This window comes from Gymnoscopelus braueri, assembly GCF_963280865.1.
Source record: "Gymnoscopelus braueri genome assembly, chromosome: 19".
In the NCBI taxonomy this organism is placed as follows: Eukaryota; Metazoa; Chordata; class Actinopteri; order Myctophiformes; family Myctophidae; genus Gymnoscopelus; species Gymnoscopelus braueri.
The window spans coordinates 34327579-34347762 of record NC_137621.1 but is presented as its reverse complement, the minus strand read 5'-3'; the positions used below and the strand labels follow the sequence as shown (position 1 = coordinate 34347762).

Genomic DNA, 20184 nt, shown 5'->3' with positions numbered 1-20184 from the left:
ATCTGCTCTCAGTAAATCTCTGTGCCCTGGGGTCAAATTAAACTACATCCGGAAGAACTGTAGACTGACTGCATTTGCCTTGTTTTGTCAACGCCAGGCGGCCTGGCCATCTATTAACCTGCTCTGATCAGGGTCAGTGGATACGGGCCATGAGCCTGGCTTTCCTTATTACACTTTTGCGTTGCATTTTCACAGGCCTCGGTCACCGTTAAAATTCCTGGCGCTGCATGAGTGGGTGTGTCACGTACAATTTCCCACGTCTCATTCAACGTTTTGTGACCGATGCGACAAGACAAAACATCAGCTTCATATTAAATGTCTCCCCATTGTGCGTATAGCATATATATATATATATATATATATATATAGAGAGAGAGAGAGAGAGAGAGAGAGAGAGAGAGAGAGAGAGAGAGAGAGAGACCTACATACTTATTACATTGGTGTAGGCTATATTTTGGGTTAGCTGAGAATATGAAAAAAATCACTGTCTGTGTACATTAATGAGTAGCCTATTATCCGATCACTAGGCTCTGTTATTATGAGTTTAGGTACTGTGATATTGTTTGTATTGTATGAAGGAAGTGTTCTCATTTAAGTCAATGATTCTGGGAAGAAGGCGAAACATTAAAAGGCTATTAAGGCCTATTAGCCTATCTCAGCATTACAATCGGTCGTTTATGCAGTCGCTGGACATGAAAATAGGCCAGGCTATTGTAGGTCTACTCGGCAATAAACCGACTAAAAATATAGCCTATATTTTCGACTATAGAAATAAGCCATTTTCCGCTCACAACACACATGGGGTTCTAACCTGCATGTAAAGGACGACGCAACTGCGTTTAGGAGACTAAACACCTAATCAACAACTTGTTCTAGCTCATAATTTCCATCGGTAATGATTTTCTAATGCACCCTCTGCACAAGCGGGTAAATTAAGAGGATAATTATTAACTTGGGCACTGCACCATGAAAGCTAAACACCAAGGAATAAAAGGGAGATGCCGGCTTTAAATGAAAATTAAGCAGCCTGTTTAAACTGTTGTTTTCTCCCAGGCCAAGGTGGTGGCAAATAGTTTTTCTTATTCTTTTAGAAAAAGCTAATTTCACTTAATTTGAGTCAACTAGGGGTCTTACATCAATAAGCCTTTGGGAAGAAAAAAAAACAGCATTTTTGGATTAGCCTTTGCCTGGAAAAGAATGAATACATGAATAGCAGTCTTATCCTCCCTGCACGTCTGAAAAGCAATAGATGTGTTTAGCTATAATCTATCTCCAGCGCATTCCCCGGTTGAGGTGAAGCTATAGATGTCTTCTCAACACCATACACCAGGTTAAATTCAATAACGTTTTAATCTGAAGGCATGCATAGCCAATTATTATCAATCATGTATCATAATGTATTCCTAACTTAAAGGAATTATTTTTGATGAGATGACCCTTTGCTGCAAATCGCAATTAGCATATATATATATATATATATATATATATATATATATATATATATATATATATATATATATATATATATATATATATATATATATATATATATATATATATATATATATATATATACGCCTATAGATAGAAGTTAAACAAATATACAAGTTAAAACAACACAACTATCTAAGTCAACGAGGTGTATTTAATGTAGGGTAGCCTACACTGTGAGTTCGAAATCGGTTGGTGTTTTTATCTCCTTTTAAAACTCTGATATTCAGCCTATACTTTTTTTTTATTGTATATCTCCGTGTGCCTGAAGACAGCCAAGTTTGAATTACCGTTATGACACTCTTTGATGCACTCCCTCTTTGCGGTTCACTTCGTTAAGCTAATAGGCCTATTAGCCAACAACAGAGTGTGTCAGAGTGGCATGGTTTCAAAGAAAGCATGATGCATAAATAAAATCAATAATATTCCTGAATTATATCCATACGTTTTTGAAGGTCTGAAAAAAGTGGCTATACAATATGAAGCGAAAGCAGCCATGCAGGATAATAACTATTAATAGCCTACCTAATATCAACTAATAATTAACTTGAACTTAACGCATGTTAACTCATGAGAATATACAGTAAATTAGGCTATAGTATACAAATCCAGATTTTCCCTTGCAGTTTGACTCTCGATTGTCATAATATTATGCCATTATTATGAGCCATAACTAGGCCTAATTGCATGCGCGAGCGCGCGCGCGCGCGCACACACACACACACACACACACACACACACACACACACACACACACACACACACACACACACACACACACACACACACACACACACACACACACACACACACACACACACACACACACACACACACACACACACACAGAGAACCAGGTACTTGAGAGGGGAAGTCATTGGCAGGTGTATCATCCAATCAACTCGCTTGCTCAGCGTCTCGTCAAGGCAAAGTGTTGCTTGGGGTCCGAGGCGCGCTGCACACACCAATACACTATAGATATTCTACACACACCAGTAGGCTAGGCTACACATATTCTGCACACACCAGTACACTACACGTATTCCTCAGAGCGCGCACCGCACGCACGCACACAGACAGACAGATTCCATCCATGGACCACGGCGATTAAAGGCACAACCGACTCTGATGATAGCGACGACTTTTTAAAAATAAAACATTGATTGGACACAAAACACACACGCTTCCTAAACGGTCAACATGTTTCATTGACACACGGCGTTCTGAAAGAGGACATCAACGCGGTTCACATTTATTCATATAAAACGGTCTTTGGGGGATTTCTTGCGTCTTTTCAAAGTGTTTTGCCATCATGTTTTCGTCCGCGGGGAAACGGTGCTTCACGATCGAGTCGTTGGTGGCCAAAGAGAACCCGCTGAACATGGAGGAGCCGATCCGTCCGACGGCTCTGAGCTACCCCTCCACGGACCCCTCCTCCTTCATGAACACTTATCAGGGGGGTCCGCCGGGGAGATCGCTGTACCACAGCCCGGAGCTGGTGTTCCCGGAGACGGTGAACCATCATCATCACGCCCTGTCCTCCATGGCACCGCACCAGCTGGGGAGCTCGCATCTACAGCACCCGCACTTCTTTGGCACGCAGCACCCACGAGACGCGCTCAACTTCTACCCGTGGGTCTTAAGGAATAGGTTTTTCGGGCATAGATTCCAAGGTGAAAAAGAAAAACGTGGGGATTAACCACTTAAACCCCGTATAGGTCCCTCAGGACTCAATACTAGTGTATTTTGTGTTTTCTGTTATTGTTGTGGGGAAAGCTTTAGCTGAATGTGAGCTTGTCGATCTGCTGTTTTCGGCGAAAGCTTTCCCCACAATACCGATGCTGGGGTTTAAGTGGTTAAGTATAGGCCTGTGTGTGTGTGTGTGTGTGTGTGTGTGTGTGTGTGTGTGTGTGTGTGTGTGTGTGTGTGTGTGTGTGTGTGTGTGTGTGTGTGTGTGTCTGTGTTGAAAGAAAAGAACATTAAAGGGACATTTCACTTTCAAATAAAATAAACATTAAATCATATATATAAAAAGTGAAATATAAGAGCGTATATATAAAATAACTAACAAATATTTTGTTTAATTAAATGCTAAAAAAAGTTTGGCTTTTGGATTTGACTCACCCTAAACTAAGTAACGCATACATGATTAGAACATGCTTGCAAACATTCGACAATTAAGGTCTAATATTTCTACAATTGCTACAAATTGCTACAAAACCTGTATATCCAGTCATTTTGGGGCATAACAAGAAGTTGAAGGGTAAATTAAGTCTGATAATGATGTACCATGCACGTTCACATCATACTTTATACTTCACGACAATTTTTCAAATATTCTATTTTTAACATTTTGGACAAAATAGCCAATTTTACATCGAGGTGCCCAGATGTCCCTAGTGCCCACCTATCCTGTATCCTCTTAAATTAGGCTAACAAAACATTACATGGCCACATTATTTACATCCCTATGATGACAATTGTATAGCTGGACGATAAACAATAGCCACAGGTGCATAAGGCAGGCTAACAAATGTCCCCAGCTGTAGAGGAGATGGGTTAGTCATAGATTGCCTGGAATATTTCCACTTTCCATTTGGCCGCGGGCTACACTTTGGTGAAGCCACAGCAAGGATCTGATAAGCACCGTTGTTGAAGTTTCTTCATACAGAGAAACTCGCCCAAGGTTCTAGCCCAGTGGTTCTCAACCTTTTTCATGCCAAGGACCCCCAAAATGATGTGTTTGGCTGCGGACCCCATCTAAAAAATATTTTGTGCCAGGGATGTTACAAAAATAGCAGATCTACAAGCTCATAGCGCAGCACTCGGTGCCGCGCTATGAGCTTGTATATCTGCTATTTTTGAATAGCCAAAGTATTATTACTTTAATCAAAGTAATGGTTAAAGTGGTTAAAATGATTGTGACGCTATACCCCGCCAAAGACCCCTGGGGGTCCCCGGACCCCACTTTGAGAACCAATGGCATATCCTATACATGTCTTGCAATACAACTGTTGTATAGCTTATCTTTGAATGAGAAATAAGATATGATTTAGCCCTATTTCCTATAACATTCTCATGAAAAGAGGTAACGGGTTTATTTTTTTTAAATATGGTACTATTTTAAAACGATTTTCATTTACATACCAGGTATTTGACGCGTTATATAATAAATTCAACATGGGTCAACTCAACAACACAATCTTTGCGCAAATATTTAGACCATGCGTTTCTGACGCTGAAAATGTCAACGATATGCCCATAATACTACAGGCAAATGTGCATAAGGTGTATATTTAGGTAGCCTAATTGGTCTTATTAAGCATTTACTGCAAGGGTATACAATTTCAAAGTTATATATTAGTATCATCTGCACATATCAGCCAAGTTGTACCATTGTATTATGAATTATTTCATAGACATAAGAACTGAAGTCTAATAAAATAATTAACATGGCCTATATGAATATCAATATCAATTGTGTCGGGGCACAAGTGAAGTTGAGTCAATATAAAAACGATGGATAGATTAGTTAAATTAATGATAAGGGAAGGGATTGTAATTGGGGGCCACATCGTTTCCGACAGGTACAGCCTACTTGTCGCTCAGGCGGCCCTTTGTTGCACAGAATTAACGTTTTATAGGCTACTCTGCACAAAACATACACTCTAGACCCAAACAGTGGGTCGGGACCCATGTTTGGGTCGCGGACCATTTTTTATGGGTCGCTAGTAAATTTGTCCTGCTTTTATTCCGTTTCCTACATTTAAAAAATATATATCTATATTATTTTTTTAAACAAAGTTTCAACAAAAACATTTATTTTCATCAAATAAAAGCAATTCCAACATTTTTCAAAAGTATTTCATAGTGAAAAAAATCTAATAATTTCCATGATAAATAAAAACATTTAAGAAGAATTTCTCTTTGGGTCTCGCGCTAAAAAGCTTGGGAACCACTGATCTGGAGGAAATAATTCAACATCATGGCCTAACCTTGCATATAACAAGACATTGTGACAGTTAACTTATAGATTACAAGAAAGTTGTTATTTTCCAAACTTGTAAAATGTAATTTCTAATAACATTTTCATAGGCTATGGCACGCAATGGGGGCTCTCACTAATTATGGTGGGAAACCCTGGAACAATAAGGCTTCCGACTGCCACTGGATAATAGAGCCATATTTACTAGCCCAGTGGGTATATGCCTTCCAAAGACTTTTTAAAAGTTGCCCTGTGGGCTATACAAACATAATCGGCCTACCTATACTCTAATACCCTGTCTCTGCGCTTTTCCACTCGGCTAAACACCCTCTTTTGTTTGTTCAAGTTGTTAAGCTGATCAAAGATCCTAACCGTGATGGAAGAAGTACTCACATGTTTTACTTGAGTAAAAGTATCAATACTGCAATGTAGATAGATATACTCTGTTACAAGTCCCGTATTGTCAAAAGGTACTTAAGTAAAAGTACAAAAGTATTGGCATAAAAACATACTTAAAGAAAGTACCAAAAGTAGAAGTCATTGTGCGGAATGTTCCATTTCACAAGTTAAATATACTCCGAAGAGTATAGAGTAGAGTATGTTTTCGTAATAATAATCAAAATCTACAAAGTAACTAGTAACTAAAGTTTTCATTTAATTGTAGTGTAGTAAAAGTAGCCTACAACATTTGCATCTGAGATGTAGAAGTAAAAGTACTGACAACTGGAAATACTCTCTCTAGTAAAGTAAAAAAAATACCTCAAAATTACTTGAGTAAATTTACTTAGTTACTTTACACCACTCCTAATACTCTCTTTTTCTTTTTGCCCCTGTATAGGGACCGACGTTTCCCCAGACAACCTGCTCCTGCACGGCGGCCCGTTCGCCCGCAAGCCCAAGCGCATCAGGACGGCCTTCTCTCCGTCTCAGCTGCTGCGGCTGGAGAGGGCCTTCGAGAAGAACCACTACGTGGTCGGGGCGGAGCGCAAGCAGCTCGCCAACACTTTAACTTTATCCGAGACACAGGTAAGATGTATGACAAATTGACAATCAATGATGTTCATTAAAAAATGTGTACAGTACTTTTTCATAGACCTGGTTGCTTGTTTCTCTCGCAAAACCTGGCAACACTGCCACTGGTCTATTAGTAGCCTACCAATAGATAGACCAGTGGCAGTGTTGCCAGGTTTTGCGAGAGAAACAAGCAACCAGCGCCCTTTATGCAGTATTTGAAAATCCAGATGTTTTTCCCCCAAAAAACATATTAAAGAAAATGTGAAAATGTTGGAATATATATATATATTTATTACATTTGAAAAAATCTTGTATGGGGGTCCCTGGTATAGAATATTTTCAGATGGGGGTGGTCTGCACTCTGCAGACAAATACATATTAATTTGTGGGTCCTTGACATGACAATGTTTGAAAAACACTGATTTAAACAACATTAGGAAGCCCAAATAAGCAACACGCAATTATAGTACCAATATTTACAAGCAACTTTACAGGAAAACAAGCCAAAAGTCGCTAATAATAAGCGGACATGGCAACACTGACCAGTGGTTCTCACTACGTGGTCGGCGCGGAGCGAGACACATAGTAGATAACTTATTCCTAAACGTAACCTCAGTAAAACGGTGCCAAAACCTAACCTTATTCCCAAACATAACCGCAGTCAAACAAATGCAAGAATACAAGAACCGCTGGTCCGTGGAAAGAAATGGGGGTGAGCGTTATTTGGGGTGAGCCTTCCGGTTACTAAACAGATTCAATGTTTTGCCCAAAATAAAAATAAAAATAAAATAGCAGACCTACAAGCTCACAACATATCCAATCTGGGTTAGTGGTGATATTAACTATTTTGCTATATTAACTAATTTAATTTGTCTGGGGACACCACCCTGCCTGGAACCCCCTCAAGGACCCCACTTTGAGAACCACTGCTATAGGTAGGGCCAACGCAGAGGTGCTGTTTTAAACGCGCGCAGGTGCACAATCAAATATAGCCTCGTAAAACGTTTTTTAATTACTTGCTATAAACCACTTATCAGTTTAACTTGCTTAACTGGCCATAGGTTTGTTTTCTGCAAGCACCACAGAACCAACCACATTTATTATTATTATTGGCAGCAGACTATTATATTTTCATAAATTATTGAATTATTATTGGTAGTCTATTATTATCATAGTATTATTATTTATGTAATTATATATAATATTATTAAAGGCTACTATTGTAATGTATTCAGCTGTTATTACTTGTGCTAGATAGATGATAAGTATGATTAGCATATGTACTGTAGCCTATTGATTATTTTTTAATCGTTTATAACTATTTATATGTATTACTTTATTAATAATTTAAATGAATGTTTATTTAAAATGTACAACGTGAGAGGGGTCTAAAGAGCATTGAAAGAGATTAGATTTGTGCATTTAAAATAGCTATTAAATAACCTAAAACCTGAAGTTATCAGAAAAACTGTTTACAATGTGATATTTGTATCTCACTGTAATGCATAAACTTTGTATTGACAATTGATATGCAGTTGATCCAATTAATAGGCTACTGAATTGTACTAATTTGCCCTCAAATATATGACATAAATTCAACAAATTAAAGAGGACTTCTTAAATGTTATTCTGTACATTTATTGAATACATGCTAAAAGAGGTCTTAGTGCCAAGGTGTGTAAATATTATTGATGCCAAAGTTTAATGAGTCCACACTATCCAGATGTCAATTAAGCCTAATAGGCAATAAAAAGATGGGCAAATGATGCTTGAGAGTTTGACATGTTTTCATTATCAAATAAGAAAGAATATAATTTAACACTGACTGCATTATGCAAATTACAATGTGTCAAGTGAGTCGAATTTTAATTAGCTAGTCACACATTGTGTGTTTCTTATTGAGTGCATAATAAGGCAGAAAACAAAGACAATTTGTGCCTGAAAGGGCAGAAGCCAACAATATCAATACATTAGGCTATGTATTGTCAGTAGATCATCTTTTTTAATAAGATGACATGGTAATTTAGCTATTTGGCTGCATGGTGCCCGGATGCAGGGCGGAAGCTTTCTTTCTTAATTTTTTAGACATATTAGACATAGAGGTGTAAGATGGGGGAGACATACAGTGTTATTTTTTCATCAGGCCCAGGGATCCATTAATCTGTCACAACATCTAAAGCTACAGCATTAGTGGAAATGGAGATGTCACAGGATCTAATGAAACTGCCCCTAAAGAACCTGAGCAGTACAGTAAACATCTTTAGTGTTCATTTATCCATTTGTACACTCCCAGAGTTAAATTAAAACTCTGGATTTTATTGTGTAAACCTGACTGAGTGCTGGTCAGACTTATCAAATGGCACAAAAATAATATACCGCTGTAACTGAGGAGCAAATAAAAAATACAAATGTCAATGGTGTCAGTCGACATGACATCAAAATACAGGATATCATATTACCGAACACACAGCTAAACTGTCCATCATTATGTTTTATTCATTTCTATTCTAATAATTTAGTTGCCTAGTAGCAGTGGAAGTTATAGTCATTGCGGCATATACCGTATCTTTTAGTTACATTTTTGACATTCTATCTCATGCTGTTATTCAGAGTGCTTACAATTGTTCAGTTCAGTGTTTGCTAAAGGAAATGTCATCAGCATATTACTGATGGATATATGTATCTTCATGTTTCCTGTCCTATTTGCAAGTAGACAAAGCCTGTGAAGTTGCATTTGATCTATTTTTTTGAATTCCTAAAGCCCAATTTGTTTTTAAGTATACATACAACAAAGAAATGTCCTCTTGACCTCACCCAGAAGAAGGATTCAAACCAAATCTAAAAAAAATAATTAATTAATTAAAACAACTATAGCCTGGGGATAGATTATTGTGCAAATAGACTCAGTGGCCTGTTTTTCAGTGTTCAGTGCATCTTGATTTAAGATAAGTGTCATGCTTGATTACTCTGATGAAGATCCAGCGAAATCTAAATGTTAGTTCTGAAATGAAGATGATGCTTTGCAAGAGCAATGGGATTTAGCTTGTTTGTCTTTCTCTACAGCTGAAGTGGCCCTTTAAATATAGCAATTATATTTAAAAATGGTTTGGTTTGTATTTCCACCAGGTGAAGGTGTGGTTCCAGAACAGGAGGACCAAGTACAAGCGACAGAAGCTTGAAGAGGAAGGACCCGACAATCAGCAGAAGAAGAAAGGGAACCATCACATCAACAGATGGCGTATCGCCACCAAGCAGGGCAGCTCAGAGGACATTGATGTTACCTCAGAGGACTAAAGCAACAACAACCACCCATAAACCCTCCTCAATTCAACCTTCTACAATGCTACTACCCCTATACTATACCCTGAAACCCCTTCTGAAGCAAACAGAGGACCAAACCCTATTTATTGTGTAATATTATTAGCCCCATTAGAAGAAGAAACGGGGACATGAGTATGTGATCACCATCGCCTGTCTCTTCATTGAGGTTCAGCACTAAGTATGTGAAACGGAGGGAAAAATACATTATCTTATGGCACTTGCATCAATCCTGCACATCTCCCACAATGCTCTTTGGTGTGTGACTTAAAGTCTTTCAGACTTAACCTCTAACAATACGGTTTGTTTGTTCTGTTTTTATTTTTATATATTGTGCACCGTTTAATTACAAAGTTTGCCTTTGTGACAGATTTTTTTATTTGATTGAATTTGAATTGAACATTTTAGAACCTTCCTATGCCATCCACACGTCATCCCCTATGCCCAACTTCACACCTCAGATTTGATTCAAATTCAAACTTCAAATCTCAACACAACAATATTGTGAAAGTAATTTTATTTTGAATTATATCGACTTGATCCAAGTAACTCTGCCATGCTGGGATATGGTCACAAACAGGACATGAATGAACTCGCGGAATGAATTATAACACCGGTACACAGATTCTGCCCTTATGGTGGCCACAGATATTCCATTGCTCCAAGACACTTCCTGATGAGGATTCTCCAGACCATTATCCAACCACAGAAAGATAGATTGTTCATTAACAGTTGTGCATGACTCTCTGGGACAGATAAAGACACTGATAGAGAGCCCCCTGGTGTTAAGAGGAAGCTATTTCATATTTTCCACCACATAAAAGAGTAGAATTTATGTCAACAAAAGAACAAAGCAATGTTAACAACATACCATATACAAGCTAGTGCATATAGACCACTGTTTGGGCTAAAAAGAACAACCGAGGTGTTTATGTCATGACTCAATTCATTTATATTACAGCCAAGAATGTTATTAATGCTGTCTTAAGCATAATGGGCTAAAGAACAACCACGGTGAATTATGTTGGTTGAAAACATGCTGCTTAGAGATGTCATTAATACAAACACACACAGGGCAGAAGTCTTTACAGATGAAAGATGCGTCTACTGGTGAAGTGTGTGCGTGTGTGGGTGCGTGTGCGTGCGTGCGTGCGTGCGTGCGTGCGTGTGTGTGTGTGTGTGTGTGTACTCGGGTGTGGGGAGCTGTTGATCACCGGCCTCCTATTCTTCATTTGTTGAAAGTTTGCAGATTTAATTGAAAACCATGTAGTATAAAACATATGAAAAAACAAATTTCAAGAAAAACAAATAAAACATGTGTGATAACAAAACAAAACAAAAAAATGGTTTAGGAATAATAAAAAAAATCAAAAGGGAAATTATGCTTAAAGTTTTTCTCGTGGGAGACGTAATGTTTTCGTATGTCACTCGAGTGCTCTTGATATGACATGTCAACAACACTGAGGAGAGAGAATCAGGAAATGGGGGCTTTGGGCAGGTGTCAGGTGCATTACCCAGAGTAGTGGACTCTTCACTTCCAAGGGAAAGGGGGAACGCAAGCTAATTCTCAGCCTTGGGGGTGGGGGGATGACCTAAAAAAAAAAAAAAAAAAGGCGAAAGTAGTTAACTATTGTTTGGAGGCGAGGGACTCCTTTTCACAGAGCGCCTCAGTAATCGCCTGTCATGAGAAAACGGAAGGAATGTCTGCTTTAATGCCCCCCTCCCCCGAGGCTTGAGGCACGACCCCTGATGTCTGACCTTGACATCTTTGTTTGGTAAGCTAAGCTAAGAGGCCACAGGGACAGTGAGGAAAAGGGGTAAAAACAGTCCGGGCGTGCTAAAAACGTCAGTGCTACCATTCTCTTAGAAAAAGCACACCGGCCCACAATACTAGAGACATCTGTGCTTCCAAAAGGGGCCGGATGCCTTGTTTTGAGTTTCCTGGATATCTAATACGCCCTGCAGGTGCAAATACGTGGTTAAAAAGCTCTGCATTCCTTATTGTTCAAACAAACAGCACCAAAGAGGGATCTTTAGCAGTACAGTAGCTCACAAGCATGAAACTTGGGGACTTGTAGTCTTCCCCCTTTACAAACAGACAGATGTGATTTCCAATCACACCTTGGAGAGGTAAGTGCATGGTTAACAAGAACCACACCTCTCAGAGTTGTCTGTTAAGGAAACAATTAGGCGAAAGTCACACTTGTCTCCCCAAACGTTGCGTCTCCTGTCACCTGAGTCAGCAGAGAGGGGAGTACAGAGCACAGGAGCTGTAGGAGGAGGAGGAGGAGGAGGTGGACTACGAGGGAGCAGGAATGCAAAATGAACAAACAACACTTCTCTCCCGAGGAGGAACACAGAGGAGGCTAGGGAGGATGTGTTGTGAGGTAGCGGGGGATGGAGCCATGGCATCAGCGCTTGATGTACAGCAGTGAGCGAAGGTGTTGAAAACCACATGAGATTTGATTGAACAACAGGGATTCTAACTAGTAAAATTACACGGATGCACATTTTACTGACCTATCAAACTGTCCAAGCATTCTTTGAGCAGATCCGGTTACTTTAATGCAGCAGAACACTGGATTAAAAATGACATACACGGCAAAATTTGAGTTTTTATTTGATCGAATTTAGTTTAGATTTTTTTTTAAAGACGCCTACTTCTGACAAAATCATTGCCTGACATTAAAAAGACCAACACGTGGATTATTACTTGATGATTATTTAGCTACTGTACTAGTACAGTTAACTGACCTTTGCTTAAAGAGAAAAACTGAATCATTTTTTAGATATTCAGTTTTTGAAACATTGAGCAATGAACCAGATATTTAATATAATTAATGTAAAGCATATCGGTGTGAAACTCATCAATTAGAAAATATGGTAAAGGTAGGGTAACTTATTCTTCAATTGTCATAATAGAAAATGCTATTGTCAAATGCTCACAACATAAACAAAACACTTGTCAATAATGACTTGCATGAACCATGTTTTATAAGTAGGTTTAATTTAATTAGTCTCAGCACTAGCACTTTAGCACTGTGTGCCACTACTCACACCCACTGTACAAAACACAGTCCTTAGTGTGATTTTATCCATCTAAAACTCAGGATTTTACTGTGTAGCGTCTTCCAATGATCCACCATCATGTGGTGTCTTGTCAGGTTGGCCTGAACCGCAACCTAGCGTGCCGTGTCCCCTTGACAACCAAGCAAACAAACTAATCACACAGATTACAGCAAAAGATAGCATCTCATGCGAGAAAGTTGACATGAATCAGGCATGATTACATACACAAAGATTGTTAAAACAATGAGGTCAGTGCTATAGGGAGAAGACTATGGCCATAAAACCCATGGCTAAGCACAGAAATGTGATTCGAAGGCTATAATAACACCAAATCAACTTAAGACTTGCGTGTCTGGACATCTGTAGTTGTCTGAGTTTGAAAATACCAATGCCTTTCATAGACCTTCAGCAGTTTTCTATGGAAGCTAATTCTAACAACTGAATACAAATAAAAAAAAGGCTGGACCGATTAGAACGAAGTACATCCACGCATTTTCTTTTCTCAAATAATGAACTTAAAATTTCAAAGGGGATCGGATAAGGAAAATTTGGAGTCATATGTCATTAATAGATAGAACGTGCAGATGACTGACATCACACGCTGGCCATATGAAGTTCTATACTAGCTCCAGTATGGGAGCTAAGCCGTTATTAGACTATGTCTTTTTTTTTGTTACAATTGCAACTCAGACCTTTGTGAGGTGGGCAGTTGCAACAAGAAAACTGACCTCTGAGATTAAAGTCACAATTGTGTGAAAGTCTCATAATTATGAATTCTTAATTGTGAGATTGTGGGGCGAATTCAGGGCTTATTTTTATTCAATGGGCAGGAATGGGCTTCCTTAGTTTTCACCTGGCTGTTTTTTGGAAGTCACTCAAATGAAGGTAAATCTTTTCACTTGAAACTAAACCCTGATTGACCTACAGTTTCCACAGTGCATCACATCAAGGTGTACCCTCGGATTTAAGTTCTTGAATGACTCAGTTTACCTGAACTGGCAGAAGCCAAACTTTGTCAGTGAAATCCTAAAACTTGAGAACATAATCTACAGTTTGTGTTGATTTCCTCTGCTTCAGAGGTTTATTTTTGGTCCACTCACTGGTTATAAAACAACACATGCTGTAGTTATGAGCAGTTTCCTACTTTATAATAGTGAAACATTTTTATAAACATATATATTTTTAAACACTCTGTCAATGTAGTAATATTAATATTATATAATATTAATATTATATAATATTATAATTAGCAGCACGTTATATGGTTATATAAGGTAAAATGGTGTCTACTATAATAATTACTAATTGTGCGTTAATGAGAATATGCCAGATTCTTACTCTTATCTCTTTGGCATCAATTTCAGTCTAAACATAACTGTACACATTATTGTATATAACATCATCTGGGTTTATTGCCCTAAATGACAAAAACATTTATTTCCATTCATTTACCTGATTAAGTGATGCTCTGTATTTAGCATGGGTCTATGCCAACTTCCATTGCATACACATGCGTTGCGTTGCAGACACATCCTACATGTTTTGGCAAAATGGATCCTTCAAAGCCCCTTATTGTATGTCACAATTTTACAATCAGTTGCCATGGCAATCTCTGGCTCCAGTTGACTCACATTGATCTGTGGGGGACAGAAAAAAATAAGTCAATAGTGCATAAAATAATATTTGGCATGTAGATGTGTCAGATACAGCATGTTTACATATACAATGTGACAGACATATGTAATCTCCATACATTGCTGCTTAAATATATGCAACAGTTTCATTTATAGACTAAATGTTTCATTAAAGGCCTTTAATATTCTGCTTTTGCTGCTAATAAGGACAAGGCAGCCAATTTGGCAGATTAAAGTCCAATTTTGAGCCTAGCAACTCCTAATATTTGAACCAGAGACAGATGGCTGTGACTCCGAGGCAGAATTCTAATCAAGACATCTTGGTAGGTGTGAAACATGGAAGTGGGACAAATTGAGAGTAGGTGGGGTAGAGCGGTGGGAGCAGAGCAAGAAGAGTGGGGGGATTCATATTGCTTTTTTGGGGGGAGGGAGTTCTTTTTTTTTATCGTCTGGTATCCTCGCAAAAAAAAAGTGCAAAAAGGACTAGCAGGAGAAAAACAAGGAACTAGCTACAGAACGAGGAGCCTGCCTTTCACAGGACTGTTGGCGGCACATATGTCTGAAGTTTTTTGCCATATGGCTGTCTGAGTTATTTCCATCGGTAATTAAATCCTAAACATTTTAAAGCCAGCGCTGGCAGGCTCATGTCAGCAAGTCAGTTGGCAGAGAGACAAAGAGGAATGGGAGGGAGGGAGAGAGACGGAGAGAAAGCGAGAGACACACGGAGGAAGAAGTGAAGTCGTCACAGCCCCTCCTGTTGAGTTGAATGACATGCATTGATGCTAAAGTTAGATTCTGCCCGCTAGTGTCGACTGCTTCAATGGCTGAAGCCTCATTTATGCTTCATGGCACGACTGTGTCACTTGTCAAAAATAAATGATTGTAAGTTGAATATTATTATTATTATTGTTGTTATTTTTGTCGAGCGACACAGTTTTTTGCGACGAAGTATAAATGAGCCCCGAGTGGCTGCCAGGCAGTAGGAGCTCTGTGCAATGCATGGAAAGATCATAATGCAGAGGGATAAGCCAAAGTCACGGCTCATTAAGGTAGAGTCTCAGTAAAGCTCCACTAGTTAACGTTAAAGGGGTCATAAGACTTCAGTCATCAACATCAGTCACTGAAACCAATGGAGGAAGCAGACCTAAGCAAAGCAATGAAGGCTGTGTATAATTTATCTTGTGTTACATGATGGATAATGGTAAGGGTCACGTTATAAACATATATACGTATATATCATGCATATTTTTTACTTCAGTAACACATTAAGCAAGAGATCTTTCTATCATCATCATTGTCATCATCGCTGACATAAATGACCATACTAGGATGCGCAGGTCTGAGAAAAAATAGTAAAAGTGAAGCCCCTCATCTCTGGACCCACGCACAGGCCAGGATCAAATCCCAACACTCCTTTTTCTCTATGCCTCACCTATGTCATCTTCCTCGCAAACTTTCAACAGTTTATCACCATTAGATTAAGAGCCTAATAACAGTGTGTGACCCTGTCCAATGGCGACTTGAACAGTCCTTTGTGCCATCAGGTTTACAAGGCCAAATTCAGGACACTCGAGGATGAACCAGGATCGCTGTTGTTAGGCAGGAGCGAAGCAAGTGGCTGAATGGCCACATCACTGCATTGTGGGCTTCAACATCTTCGTGTTTGTTTAAATGCTGCCTTTTCAATTTTCTATGGAAGCAGGAGGCAATGCCGCGCAAAGGCTTGTGGGATTGACAGCAGAGCTGAGCGAGTGAGGCGATCGTCAAAAAGTTTTAAAAATAAAGCAGGGTAAAAGGTGTAATACGTAGAGCTGTTTTATTTATTGTGCCCTTATATTTACTGTACTTAAGTCTTACTGTGCCCTTTCTGTGGTTTAATATGATTGTTGTGAGCTTGTAGACTTTCAAAAAATATTTAAAAAATCTTCTCTTATGGGGGTCTGCGGCCAGATTTGGGGGGTCCTTGACATGAAAATGTTTGAGAACCACTGAGAGTAGAGCAGTAGTTTTCAAAGTGGAGTCTAGGGATCTCAGATTAATTGAGTGGGTTCCATTTATACGCTCTCAGAGTTATGGGGGACTTTAAAAAGCTTAAGAACCAGTGAAGTAGAGCAACATAGCATTGTTGGACAGAGGAGAGGTGTTGTGAAGGAGGACCTGGGACATCTGTGGGAAGAGGCTGATGGCCAGAGGTAGAGCCAAACCGAAGGCAGCCAGACACACCAGGCTGTGAACGGGAAGGACCAGCCTCCGATGCCTCTGAAGTAGAGGAAGCCTAGAGGGACAAAAATGGAGAAGGAAACGGAATCAAGTACAACAGATTTGTCTTGCACTTGTGAGCAGACATATTGACAGCTTGCTGAGTTTCTCACAACAGTAACTGCTGTATCACACATTCGGCATAATTACAGGTGGTCCATGGGTGAATGTTTAAAAACGTTTAAAAAGTATTAAATCAAAAATATGTTTAAACAATATTTCCTCAATCAAATTTAAGAGATGTTTTGAACTGTTTCGAAACTACTATTTTGAAATGAAATATTGATTGTTAAGGGCTTGAAATATTTTGTTTATGTGCGGTGTTGCGCAATGGGAATGAAAGTGCACAGAGCGCACACCTGATGCTCTAGCTGAAGTGACAGTTTGTCTGAGCGGTATGGTTGAAGACAGGAAAAGTAATGGCAAAATGTGATGATGTGGCTTGTTTGGAGAACAAACAAAGTGTCACTTCATCCTCTTGTTAGCTTGTTAGCAATTAGGTCACACTGTGATAGGAAACCATCATATTTGACACATCACATGCTACTGTATCTTACAAAAATATATTAATGTTATTACAAAGTAATAAGGTTTCTGTTTCTTGACACCGGGCGTACCAAGTGTCGTTCAAAAATTACAAAATAACTAAATGCACTGATGAGATTGCGCTGATTCCACAGCATCAGAATGGATTCACACCCTATATACTGTAAGTGACCTCTTTTAAGAGTCTGATATGCAAGTCAAATTTGCAAGTTAAACAAGTTTTGGTATGTTTCTCTTTTTCTTTCAATAAATCTTTCCCTGGTTGCCTGTGTGTGCTGAGTGACATTCAGACCCCTTGGGCCTTTTAAAAGCTGTTTATACTCCATTGTATAACTTGCCCAAAACATGGCCACCAGTTGGAAAACATTCATTATTTTCTCCTTCCTCAGAAAAAACATCCTTTTTGGAGGCGCATGGTTTTGGTCTGTGATATGCTCTCATCTCCATCCCACTCTCGCTCCCTCCCCCCCTCTCACTTTTTGCCTTCTTCCTGGCCCTTCGTACATTAATCCCCTGTTCAGAGTGTGGGACAGCGTGCTCAGCGGGCGCTCCAGATAGGCCCTCTCTGCTCTCTCTCCTCCTCCTACAAGCAACGCCTCTTCTCCTTAACGAGGAGAGCTACTGCCTAATGAGGGAGCTCATTAACACATATGGCTGCCATGGTTTAATTAGCCTACTCACACACGCACGCGCACACACACACACACACACACACACACACACACACACACACACACACACACACACACACACACACACACACACACACACACACACACACACACACACACACACACACACACACACACACACACACACACACACACACACACACACACACAAATGCAGACATACGAACAGACACACATTTAGAGGGAATACAGACAGAAAAGTCAATGGGAAAAAGTTGCAAGGTATGTGAGGGGCACAGGGTGGGTTACTGAGGGGTGGTTGGGGAGAAGAGATGGAGGATGGGGTACACCCACGCACGCACGCACGCACACACACACACACGCACACACTTGCGTCTGAGTTTCAAAAGCCTTAGCAAGAGGTTGAAAAGCCCAATATACTTCAAATATAACCTACAAACTCACAAAGTGTCACCTGTTCAGTGACCATCTGGTTAGAGTGTCCGCCCTGAGATTGAGAGGTTAGGGGTTCAATCCCTGGCAGAGTCATACCAAAGTATAAAAACTATAAATAATTGGTAGCCATTACCTCCATGCTCTGCACTCAGCATTGAGGGTTGTATTGGGGTTAAGTCCCTATACCTATATGACATACTTGTGTCATGTTAGGGGGTGTACTTGTACATCGGCTGCCTCACCTATGGTCCACATGGCTTGTTGTGAGCTTGTAGAATATTTCTGAAAATGTTTGCCTATTGGCTAAAGTAAGGACGCCAGGTTGAAATGCAAAGGTTACAAAGAAATGAAAATACAAGTTGCTTCTAGGTGAGAATATGAAGAGTACCAGATCTCACAGCTATACTAGATGCACGAGAGAGAGAAAGACAGAGAGGGGGTTTTGCAGTCATTGCCCCAACACAGCTCTCAACGATGTAATCCATCACTGGGGGGCCGTCCAGGTACCTCACTCTGTCCCCTTGTTCTCGCTCCATTGAAAGCCAGTGAAGGCAAGCTGACATGGAGGACGGCTGAGCAATACACAATTCACCTGCAGCCACACACACACACACACACACACACACACACACACACACACACACACACACACACACACACACACACACACACACACACACACACACACACACACACACACACACACACACACACACACACACACACACACACACACACCAAAACTCACTCCAGGCTTTCCCTTTTCTACTCTCTCTTGTCCCCCTCCCCCCTGGCTCAATCATTCAAGTGCTAGGAATCCTAAACACACCTGGCCAGTCAGTGCCGCCATCGCGACAGCTGCTGTCAGAGGCTCTCAAAGATGGCCACATTCCTCGGCACCTCCGCAGGTACAGTTAGGCCGTCTATCACGGGACGTTTCCACATAAACACAATGCATTGTTAAATGGATCATTACAGTCACATCAAACAAGGGCCGAGTCAATCCAGTCTAAAACGGTCAGGTAGTCGGTGGGCTTACAGGTATATGAAATAATGACAACGTCTGGGATAAAGGTAATGGACGTGACATGCTGAAACAGCCAGCAGTTATGCTGTAGGAGCCGTTTAGATCACTGGATTTGCCGGGAAACTATGAGATGGTAGACATCAAGATAAACAAATAAGTTACACTGCCCACTAACATCTTGCCCAATTGCCCTTGAGCACGAAACCAACGCTTAATTGCTCCAACAGTTGTTTAAGACTGTGCCGCCGTGGTACAGGGAAGCTCCTCCAGCAGTATTGTGTGAATTTGAAGAATGGAAGTAGGATTTTGATGGAACCAATTCCTGAGGGAACTTGGGGAGCTTGTAGACTCATTCAAAGAAAGATGGAGCCTTAAGCCAAATACATACTTCAGTACATGTGACCATGTCGCTCAACCCATCAGTTATTTTCCAAGTCAGTTATTTTTTGGTGAGCATCACGATTGACAAAGTATAAATTAGTCTTTAAAGCAGCACAACAAAACCATCTGCCTATTTCCTCTGTTCCTTCTACTGAAAAAAGTATGGAAATGGGTGACCCGAGCCAAGTGGTTAGGGTGCATATACCACATGGGCTCTAAAGCCTGACAGCGAGTTCCTGGTTTGATCTCCGGCCGGCTGGACCATTTGCCACATGCCACTCCTCTACTCTCTCTCTCCATGTTTCTTGTCTCGCTCTCTATACTGACCTATGTGAAATAAAGCATTAAAAATGTGTTGTTGCCTGGGGCCAA

The 20184-nt window shown here is 40.0% G+C and overlaps 2 protein-coding genes across 4 annotated transcripts in view; one reads left to right on the top strand and one right to left on the bottom strand.

The window, feature by feature from the left end:
* The first annotated feature begins 2508 nt into the window (after window positions 1-2508).
* Window positions 2509-9792, top strand: emx1 (empty spiracles homeobox 1). Its single transcript, XM_080414794.1, has 3 exons — window positions 2509-3164; window positions 6315-6502; window positions 9617-9792. The coding sequence occupies exons 1-3, from the start codon at window positions 2804-2806 to the stop codon at window positions 9782-9784; spliced, it is 717 nt and encodes a 238-aa protein (XP_080270920.1). The 5' UTR covers window positions 2509-2803; the 3' UTR covers window positions 9785-9792.
* Window positions 9793-11281: 1489 nt separating this feature from the next.
* sfxn5a (sideroflexin 5a) overlaps window positions 11282-20184 on the bottom strand; it is a 29352-nt gene continuing 20449 nt past the window's right edge. The window contains exons 13-15 of one of the 3 annotated variants that reach the window (XR_013932167.1): window positions 16669-16786; window positions 12329-14514; window positions 11282-11400 (exon numbers count right to left, since the gene is read on the bottom strand). Coding sequence is in view for 1 of the 3 variants with exons in the window: in XM_080414793.1 (XP_080270919.1) it covers window positions 14437-14514; window positions 16669-16786 (196 nt within the window). In the remaining 2 variants the exon portion in view is untranslated. Of the gene's footprint in view, window positions 11401-11643; window positions 14515-16668; window positions 16787-20184 lie in introns of those variants that run through there. The other 2 variants (XR_013932168.1, XM_080414793.1) reach the window with 2 other exon arrangements.